The 11184-nt window shown below is 46.4% G+C and overlaps 1 protein-coding gene across 1 annotated transcript in view; it reads left to right on the forward strand.

Moving 5' to 3' along the window:
* Positions 1 to 11184, forward strand: part of LOC107106586 (zinc finger protein 568-like) — a 40450-nt gene that overhangs the window by 4476 nt on the left and 24790 nt on the right. The window contains exon 2 of the mRNA XM_015406766.1: positions 10270 to 11175. Coding sequence (XP_015262252.1) covers positions 10515 to 11175 — 661 coding nt within the window. The 5' untranslated portion in view covers positions 10270 to 10514. The remainder of the gene's footprint in view (positions 1 to 10269; positions 11176 to 11184) is intronic.

Consider the following 11184-nt stretch of genomic DNA (forward strand, 5'->3'; position numbering starts at 1 on the left):
TGTGTGTGTGTGTGTGTGTGTGATTTGACTGCTCTCCTGCCAGTAAAAAGCCAAAACAACAAGCAAGGAGAAATCAACCGTGATTGATTTGGTCGATACTAATGGATTTGGTTGATACGAATTGTGAATATGGCCTCCTACCAACTGTGAAGTGAGTATCACTGCCTTAAAAGATTACCAGTAGTGCCGGGGAGACACTCGATTAACTGCTGGATTTTTATATTTTGTGGGTGGCCAACCAGTTCCTCTGGAGGGGCCAACCAGTTCCTCTGGAGGGGCCAACTACAGGGCATAGAGGCCAAGGCCTTCCCCTGATGCTGCCTTCTGGCTCTGGGATTCAGAGGCTCACTGCCTCTGAATGTGGAGGTTTTCTTTAGTCACCATGGCTAGGAGCCGCTGATAGACCTCCATAAATCTGTCTAATGCCCTTTTCAAGCTGTCTGTTCCTGTGGCCATCACTACATCCTCTGGCATCGAATTCCACATTTTAATCACTCACTGTGTAAAGAAGTTATTCAGGTGGGTAGCCATGTTGGTCTGAAGCAGCAGAACAAAGTTAGGGTCCAAAAAGCCTAACCCTTAAATAAAACTTTGTACCAGAAATTCATGCCATTTCAAACTCAGACTTGGTCATGTAGTCAAACTGGCAGATTTTTACAGTATTAAAAAAAAGGCTATGCATCTGTTGCAAACGTACAGGATGTTCTAAGCTACATTATAAATAAACTTTCATGGATAAACAAACTTTTTTGGGGGGGAGACTGAGAGAGTGGCTTACTTTGATCCTGCATTAGGCTACTTGACAGATGACAAGTCTTTGCTACAAAACCTAAAGTAATTCCGAACAGCACAGGTGTGCGACACATTTTTTTTTCTTCCAAAGCAGAACCAACCAAAATATCACAAAAAGTGTGCAGGCTTTTCAGTGCCCAAAACTGTTCCCCGGGCTGGACATTCGATACAAAAACCAAAGGAAGGAGGGAGAAGAGAGAGAATTCACGGTGGAATTATCCTTATAGTTTTCTTCCTCTCCCAGTAATTTTCTCCCTCTCCCAAAAGACTAGAACCCCCCAGGGCATCCAATGAAACTGATAGGCAGCAGATCCGGGAAGGACAAAAGGAAATACTTCTTTGCACAGAACAAAGTTAGAGTCCAGTGGCACCTTTTCTACTGTTTTGGGGGTGGGTTAAACGGCACTGACTGATCCGTCCCCTGCTGGAAAGTTGCTCTCTTTTAGTACTTTTTAAACTGGTTGCATTGCCTTTTTTCTAATTGGTGTTTTAGGAACGGTACTGTATTGTGCATTAAACCCGATCTGTCGCTCAGTGGAGCCAGGGGGTGGGCTGGGCCGATGAACTAATTTAGCTGCAGTTGGTGCGTCTGAAAGCACTAGAAGCCCTCCCACTGTTGACCCCCCCCCCCAAGAGCCAAGAATACAGAGAGCATCACTTGCCCCAGACCGAGAGCTCCTATCTATACCTTGTGGCGAATAGCCACTGATGGACCTCTGCTCCATATGCTTATCCAATTCCTTCTCGAAGCCGTCCATGCTTGTAGCCGGCACCACCTCCTGTGGCAGTGAATTCCATGTGTTAATCAGGCTTTGGGTGAAGACCCAAAGGTCAGAGTTGTAGGTTTGAAACCCTCAGGTTACATTTAGAGGCCTGCTCACACCCTCTACACGCACACCGCTCCTTTAGTGATGCGAGCGATCCTGGTATTTATTTATTTTATTTACAAAATTTATACCCCACCTTCCTGCCCTCATCAATGCCACCAAGGCAGTTAACAGGTTTCAAAAGTCTAATAATTTCAGAAGTCTTAAAAACCACTAAAACCAAACAAAGACACGTTGTTAAAGCACCAAGCTAAAACAGAAAAACCTGAGAACAATTATTATAAATAAGGCAGGGACATCCGAATGAAACAAAAAAGGCTTTACCAGGTGGAAGATGGCGGGACAGACAAATCTCCCCGGGGAGCGAGTTCAAGGGCTTTGCGGGCATGACCAAGAAGTCCCTCCTCCGGGTTGCCACCTGCCTAATCTCAGAAGGCATGGCACCCGAGGCAGGGCCTCAGAAGATGACCATGCCAGTCAGCTGTAATGGTATGCAGGGGAAGATGAGATGCTGCTCTGGGGTTTGGGTCTCACAGAACGTAGTTGCTGATGGACATTCAATGAATCTGGTGGGCAGTAGGTTCAGGATGGACAAAAGGAAATACTAATTTACACAGGGAGGGATTCAAATATGGAATTTGCTGCCAGAGGGTGAAGTGATGGCCACAGGAATAAACAGCTTGAAAAGGGGATTAGATAGATTCATGGAGTTTAAGTCTACCAGTGGCTACTAGCCACGGTGACTGAGGGGAACCTCCATGTTCAAAGGCACTAATCTTCTGAATCCCTGAGCCAGGAGGCAACCTCAGGGGAAGGCCTGTTGTTGGCCTTCCAAAGGAGCTGGTTGGCCATTGTGTGAGACGGGATGCTAGACTAGATGGACCATTGGTCTGATCCAACAGCATTGCTCTTATGTTCTTATGGAAATGATTTTCTCTTCTGGGTCCCAGAATCAGCCGTTTGTTCTTTCGTCCACCTTCTCTCCTCCCTTCCCTTCCTCCTGGGTACCCACCCTTTCCTTGTGTGGGCCCTTCAGTTCTCCTTACACAGTTTCCCCCTTTGATTAAACCACATTTCTGGTCTTTTTTAAAAAAAAACTGTTTGGAATTGGTGTATAGTCCTTTACCCCTTGCAGCAAGCACTTCAACACCTGGGGAAGGATCACTGTCGCTGGTGTGTTTGGTTTGCGTGGAGAATTCTCAGGCCTGGGGAAAACTTAATTTATTTCGGGACATATCACTCCACCCTATTAAAATATAAGCAAAGCAGGTATTTGGTTGACGAGGGCTGTGATGTGAAGCTTAGTTCTGACTCACAGAGATGGGGAGAGAGGGAGGGCAGGCAAAATTCCAATATTCTGTTTTCACTGTTGTTTTCCTGTAGGGGAGAGGCTATGGATCACTGGTAGACAGTGTTCCCTCTAAGCTGAGTGAGTGTGAGCTAGCTCACCGTTTTTTAGCCTCCGGCTCACACATTTTTGTCTTAGCTCATGAAGGAGTGCTCCAGAGCACACTACATTCTGCTGCAGTAGCCAAATCACTCGCTCACGACTTTCATGCCAGTCGCTCACAAAGTAGAATTTTTGCTCACAAGACTCCACAGCTTAGAGGGAACATTGCTGGTAGAGCATCTGCCTGGCACGCAGAAGGTCCCAGGTTCAGTCCCTGTCATCTCCAGTTTAAAACGACCAGGTGATGTGAAAGACCTCCACCTGAGACCCTGGAGAACTGCTGCTAGTCTGAGGGAACCATACTAGCCTTGATAGGTACCCCAGGCAACTGGCGGGGGTGTGGGGGATACCTACCAGCAGCAAACTGGGGCCTAGAAGCGATGTCATCATGCCACCAGCGATGTGGGGACACTCTGGTGTTTCAACAAAGACTCTATGGTAGAAGTGGTTTTACCATAGAGCTTCTGCCAGAACACCAGTGCATCCATGTATCTCCAGCAGCATGATGATGTCACTCCCAGTGCATGCTGGAAGTGATGTCACCACATCACTGGCAACAGAAGCCTAGGCCTCAGTTTGCTGCTGGAGAGCCAGTTTGGTGTAGTGGTTAAGTGTGCGGACTCTAATCTGGGAGGTTTGATTCCCCACTCCTCCACTTGTACCTGCTGATGTGACCTTGGGTCAGTCGCAAGCTCTGGCACAGCTGTCCTTGAAAAAGAGCAGTTTTGTCAGAGCTCTCTCAGCCCCACCCGCCTCACAGGGTGTCTGTTGTGGGGCGGGGAAGGGAAAGGAGTTTGTAAGCTGCTCTGAGACTCCAAGTGAAGGGCGGGGTATAAATCCAATCCTCCTTCTTCTGCTGCTGCTGGTAAATCCCCCTGCCAGCCAGCCAATCAGTGCTGGGGGGACAGTGTGGGGGACCCCCCCCTGGCAGGGGTCTGGGAACCCTATGATGGAACAAGGGTCTGATTCAGTATAAGGCGGCTGCATGAGTTCGCATGTTCAAAATATAAAGAACTGTATTGAAGGTGGGGCAGATGGGGTAGCTAAGAAGAAGGCCTGAGTGTCAGTGGATCTAGTCTAGGCCACATCATTCCTTCAGGTACGTGGGAAATTGGCTGTAATGTCTCTGAATTAATGCATTAACTTGTATACACCATTCACTAGCACTGTAAAGGGGGAAGGAGATAATATTTTACCTTGGCCTGAGTTGAAGCATTCCTTCGTTTGTGACCTATTCATTGTGCAGCTGCCAGCTTAAACACCTCAGTTCTTCTGAGAAGTGCAAAATTGTTCTGTCGTTCTTTTTAATCCTACCTCAAGAGTAGGGTTGCCAAGTCCATCTTCCACCCCCAGCGGGGGACTTTGGGGGCGTTCCTGGAGGGGGCGGGGCATCCCCGACGTGATGACGTCACATTGGGGACGTCCGCCACCACCACCCCGCCCATGCGCCAGATCTCCAGAAACGGCAGTTCCCTGCACTTAAAGGAGCCAGCGTTTCCCTTTTAAATGCAGGAGCCGGCGTTTCCCCTTTAAGAGCAGCCGCGTTTCCCTTTTAAGAGCACGAAGCTGGCATTTCCCTGCAAGCTTGCGGCGATCAGGCTTGGGAGGAAACACGGGTTCCACACACTTAAAGGGAGAGAGATGGGTGGCTGTGGGTGTTGGGGGTGGGCCTTCACCCGCCAGCCATCTGGCCAGCCGTGGATAGAAAACCCCCCCAAAAATGGGGGACCCCTGGCAAACCGGGGGTGTGTGTGTTTGGTAACCCTACTCAAGAGTCTCAGCGTCCAGAAAGAAAAATAGACATTTTTACCACATGTTAGGCAATCCACTATTCTGTAGCCCTCAAAACAAAATCTTACATTTACTACCTTAGAGTATAGCCTCAGAACAAGGAGAGGGAGAAAGTCTTAATAGTACAGGCCTAGCCCTGACCTGGATAGCCCGGGCACGCCCAATCTTGTCAAATCTTGGAAGCTAAGCAGGGCCAACCCTGGCAATTATTTGGATGGGAGACGTCCAGAGAATACCAGGGCCGGGAGGCCAGTGGCAGGCTATCAAGCCGCTTCTCTGAATGTCTCTGTGCCCCAGTAGAAGTTGCCAGAGGTCACCGTGACTTCTAGGCACAGGCGCACACACAAAATTAAAAAAAAACAAAACAAAACCCCGTTAAAAAAAACCCCCAGTTATAGGAGGAAAGCTTCCACAGCGAAGTGGAGATTTGAACATGGGTCTCCCAGATTTGATGCTCTAACCATGACACCACACTGGCTCAGATAGCTCAGGGAGGCATTTTGTTTTGTAGAAGAGAAGATAATAAGGAGCCTCTTTTACACCCTCTTTTGCTGAAGCAATGGAATATGGCCCTATTTATACTTGTTTCTGTGGACCTCAAGCTGTGACTTATGCAGCAACAAATTATATTTAGACTGTACTAGCACCTTTTTAGTAAAGGACCAAGTGAAATGACTACTTGCTGGCAGTGTACTTCACAAGACGCATCTCTTAAACGTAATGCTTTGGGCCTGTACAGTTATTGGTCTTTTGGGGAGGAAATATCTCTCAGATCTCTGAAGCTAAGCAGGGTGGGCCCTGATTAGTACTTAGATGGGAGGCCACCGGGGAAGTCCAGGGTCACTACGTGGAGGCAGGCAATGGCAAACCACCTCTGAACCTCTCCTGCTTTGAAAACCCCTTGAGGTAGCAACTTGACAGTGATTTACACACACAATTACTCATGAGTTTTGAGTCCAGCGGTGCCTTTAAGACCAACAAAGTTTAATTCTGGGTATAAGCGTCCATGTTCATGCACACTTCTTAAGATACATTGAAACAGACTTCGCCAACCATTACATATAGGTAGAGAGAGCGGGGCGGGGTTAGTTGTCAGGGAGGGCTAATTAGAGTCAAGATGTATAAGTTGCTGAATGATAAAGTATAGCTAGAATTGGATTAAAGCAGTTGATAAGACCTGTGAATAGCAGCAAATTAGCAGACAAATGATAAGAGTCAAGAACTGTTTGATGCAAGAACTGAACGACTTAGTGTATATAGTGAGATAAGAACCCAATATCTGTGTTAAGCCCTGGGGGTCCCATTGTCCTGAGTGTCGTAATAGCTTGTAATTCAGCAGTCTCCCATTCCTATGAGTTTTGTATTAGAATATTCATTTAACTTTGAGGATGCTTATGTTCTGTTTCCCTGTCTCCTGGAGACTACTGAAGGTCAACAAAAAATAGACTCTCCATGCCCTTACTATTGCTAAAAGATTTATATTGCAACACTGGAGGCATTAATATCCACCTCCAGTAATCCAGTGAACGAGGACCTTACAACTGTATCAGCATTTGAACATATGACATTTAGAGAACAATTGCACATGGACATACTTTTAGATACTTGGAAACCTTTCATAGACACTTATCTGTGTACTTTTAACTATTGTGATGTTTTGTTATTTTTATATCTTTCTGTTTGGGGTTTGAGATGGTATATGTACCCAGTTAAGCTGGCTAAGATTGCTAAAACGACTGCTAATATGTGCTGGAAGTGTAAACGCAATGTTGGCACATATATTCACATGTGGTGGCACTGTTGTAAAGCGAAGGAATACTGGACAATGATAAGCAAATTGTTGGAGGAAATAATGGGATTTCAAATCCCACTTAAGCCCGAAATTTTTATATTAAATATGATTCCCAAGTCCTATGGGAGAGTAGGGGAACATTTGTTGGTTCATTGTTTTACTGCTGCTAGGATTCTGTACGCCAAATACTGGAAAGATTCGAAAATTCCAGAAAGGACTGAGGTGATCCAGAAGATATGTGAAGTGGCTGAAATGGATAAACTGTCTAATATCCTAAAGGGGAAGAATGACAAGACTTTTGAAAAAAATTGGGAAAAACTTTACAACTGGACACGATTAGTGAAGGGTTAGTTTGGTTTTGTTTATTAGTCTTAATAAGTTTAGGAAGTGATGCGATGTTATGTATAGGTTATTTGCAGCATTTAAACGAATGTTTGATGTAAGACATAATAGGAAAGCACACAATTTGAAAAAAAATACAAACTCACAAGTAATAAAAATGAGACCACCAGGGGAAAAAAAAAAAAAGAATTATAATAAAAATTAATTTTAAAAAGGAGGAGATATGTTCCACCATCTTCGTCTGTGCTGCCTTTCTCCCCAGTGGAGAACCCAAAGTGGCTTGTATTGTTCTCCATTGCTCCATTTCATCCTCATAGACAACCCTGTTTGGAAGGCTGAGTTGAAACTGAGCAAAAATAAAGTCTGTTCTGCTCAAGTGGTTTTAACAAAAGCTTGATAATTCAGAAATCACTTTATTTATAGCCCACATTTTTCACTGAGCCTCAAGGCTGACTACAAGTGATGCAGTCAGTCAACATAAGACATTTAATAAGCAATGCAATGGGACTAGGGTGATGAAATTAGAGGACAATGCAGGAAAAAAACCCTTTTCTAAATTCCACAATGTGAAAGTTGGGTTCTTAAGAATTATATTAAACAGAGGTAGCATGATCTAAAGCTTGACCAGTGTGATTTCTACCCTAACCTTCCATCTGACAGATTTAACCTAAGTGGCTTTCGATTAAAATAAGTTCAGTGCCCATGAGGGGAACAGATAAATACGAGTAACTTTTATTTATCCACAGGAATAGGGGAATAAGGTGGTTCAGAAAAGAGAACGGAATCTAGTTACAGCTATAACACAGTCTTGCTGGGCCTCTTCATTTATAAGATTATAGTTGACTATTTAGGGTTATAGAGATGACTTAGTAGCCAAGTTTGTATTCTTGAGGTGAATATTAGCCTTCCCTCAGCCTCAGAATTCCCCCAGGGTGAACATGAGCTCCTCTCAGAAATCACAGATCTTTTACTAGAACAAAGTTTGACTACAGTGGCACCTTTAAGATCAAGAAAGTCTAATTATGGGTAGAAGAAGCTTATATGCAGAATAAAACTTCGTTGGTCTTAAAGGTGCCACTGGACTCAAACTTTGTTCTGTTGCTTCAGACCAACATGACGACCCACCTGAATAGATCTTCTACTAGTTTTCCTCAGAAATTGGGGTGTCAAGATAGACACATTCTTCAAAGTACCCTGCTTTATCACAAAAGACAGGTTCTGAGACTTCTGAAGTCTCCTGAGACAAGGTATCTCCCAACTAATGCTCTTGAGATGCAGACCCGATCTCTAAAGATCCACTGGTTTAGTTAGCTAAAGGACGTGACGTACTGCAGAATGAACTGGAAAAGCAGAAGGCAAGGCAGTAAAAAGAAGATAATGTGTACCATGAATAGTGCAATAGACTAGTGTCTTATTCCTTTATCAAAGTAACCTCCTGAACCAAGCATTCTGTTATATTACAGCCCTATTTCTAACTCCCCAGGTAGGCCATTCCACAAATTGGGAGCCTCACAAATTGTGTGTGTGAATGGACAGGCGCCGAGCTTACCTGTTTGTAGAGTGGCACCTTGAGAAGGGTTTGCTCAGATAAGCAAAGCCGTCATGGTGGAGCGTAGCAGGAGAGGTGGCCCTGGTGACATGAGGGTCCAAGGCCACTAAGGGTGTTATAGGTGATAACCAGTATCTTGAATTGAACCCGGTAACTGAGCAATGATCAATGGAGCGATTGCAGAATGGGTGTCAAAACACATGCTCAGCTTACTCCTGGTAATAGCCACTGGTTTCTGATCCACTCTGGAGTCCAATTTAGTGTTGTTTTTGACCTTGAAAGCCTTACCTGACCTGGGAATCTGAAGGAATATCTTCTCCCATGTGTTCCTTACTGTGAAGAAATGTGTTTTTGGGTATGAGATATAATCTAAAGTATCGTATACAAATGTATTGCAATGAAGAAGCAGAATGAGAATTAGTTTTTAAATGTAACATTTTGAATATAAAGGTGTATCAGAAAGTAGATTTGGGGGAGAAATATTTTTTATTATGCAATATATAAGAGACTTCCCTTCTGTATTTTTGTTATATTACTTACTTGTTAGAAGTAATAGCGAGTAGGAAGAAGTTTATAAACAGTGTCCCAAAATCTTTTCAATGTAACGAAGGGGGTGTTGGGGAGAAATATTTTCTGTTTTCTACACTTTGTTATATGTAATTGTCTTTGATATATACTTTTATGCTATGTCGGGTTGCCAGGTCTCACCTTTTGTCTGGCGGAGGGCTCCTGGCTCCTCCGGTAGCAACGCTCTAGCGTTTGCGGTAAAAATTCTGTGGTAACTCTGTGGTAACCATAGAGTTTTCTCTATGGTTAAAACTCCAAGGTAACCATAGAGTTTCCCCTGAATGCTAGAGCGTCGCTCTGCAATGGCCCCAGTGTCATGACATCAGTACCAGTGACATCACTGCGCCAACAGCATCCCTGCAGGATGCTGCTGTTCGGGGTGGGCCTTCCCCTGCCTGCCAGCTGGCCAGCGGTGGATTGGGGCCCCCAAAGTCGGGGGATCCTCTTGCCCCACCGGGGGGGATGGCAACCCTTATGTTATGTAATCCTTTTATTTCCTTTATATTATCTCTTTGTTTTCTAAAATTATACATCATTCTGCCCAAACTTCTTGTTTATTCAAATATTTATATCCCGCTTTTCCCTGTGACTCCAGGCAGCTTACAAATCATACTGAAAAGGGTATGCAAAAAAAATTCGATTTTTCCGGCTCCTTTATAGCCCATGGGGACCATTATAGTCAATGGGCCCGATAGGCTATAATGGAGAATCGATCCAGGGGGCTATCTGGGGCTCTGGGGGAGCTGTTTTTTGAGGTAGAGTCACCAAATTTGCAGCATTGCTGCTAGTGCCTCATCTCAAGCCCCCCCCCAGTATCAAAAAGACTGGACCGGGGGTCCAATTCTATGAGCCCCCCAGAAGGTGGTGCCCCCGTCCTCCATTGTTTCTAATGGAGGGGGGGAAATGCCTGTCTCAGTTCGTTTGTAGGCTGCACTGCCAGCTAAGTTCCCTGCGCCGCCAGCTAAAATGTTGTGCGCCAGCACCCCCTAGCTCAGCTTAGAGGGAACCGGTGGTGGTGACAGAGAAGCTGGCAACACTAAAGAGACTTTCCAGAGTGCTCGTTCCCGTTCCCTGTTCTTCCTTCCCTTCAGTCCCCCTTCTCAACTCTGTGTTTGTCTGTTTGCTTCACCTTCTATTGTGTGCCTTGTTTTTGCTCGAGGTGGCGCTCCTCAGTACCTTCCGGAGAAAGCATTTGGGGGTGTTTCTGACGACTGCAGCTCATCCGTTGCTCGGCTGCTTCCAGCACTCCTGAGACAAGATCGACAGCTCAAGACGGAAGGCCTCTTTACCTTTTGAAGGAGAGCAGTGCTCCAAGATCCCCCAAATTTCGCAGGGATTAAGCTTCTGGGAGGGTCCTTCATTGCTCGGTTTTTCTGGATCTAGGGATTTGTAACTGGGGTGAGCATGAAAGAGCAGTCAGGTGCCCTTCCAGAGGAAGGGCCGGAAGGAGCGAGAAACCCCATTGGCATGGCCCAGTCTGAATTCACTGGGGAGCGACCCAGCTGGAAAGCGAGGCAGGATGTCCGATGGGTCCCCTCCAAGGGGATGCAGCAGCAGCACTGGGAATCTCAGTGGCAAGAGTTCCTGAAGACCCTCCAGTCTCCACACTCGGCGTGGGGAAGCCCACAGGTGGCAGAGGAGACCACCCTGTGGGATGACGCCAAGGCCTTCCTGGCCTCCTTCGAGCAAGTGGCCCAAGCCTGCCAGTGGCCCAGGGAAGAGTGGGTGGTCCGGCTCCTGCCAGCGCTGAGCGGAGAAGCCCAGCAGGCCTTTGGCAGCTTAGAAGCCAGAGACAGAGAGGATTATGGGAAGGTGAAGGCGGCCATCTTGCGCGGAGAAGCCAGCCGCATGGAGACCCTGCGCCAGCACTTCCGGCAGTTCCGCTCCCGGGAGGTGGAGGACCCGCGGCGGATCTACAGCCAGCTGCAGGAGCTTTGCTGCCAGTGGCTGAGGCCGGAGCGGCACTCGAAGGAGCAGATCCTGGAGCTGCTGATCCTGGAGCAGTTCCTGGCCATCCTGCCGCCGGAGCTGCAGAGCTGGATCAGAGCCGGCGGCCCTGAGAACTGCATCCAAG

The sequence above is a fragment of the Gekko japonicus genome, unplaced genomic scaffold (genome assembly GCF_001447785.1).
Source record: "Gekko japonicus isolate JY-2015 unplaced genomic scaffold, Gekko_japonicus_V1.1 scaffold542, whole genome shotgun sequence".
NCBI lineage: Eukaryota > Metazoa > Chordata > Lepidosauria > Squamata > Gekkonidae > Gekko > Gekko japonicus.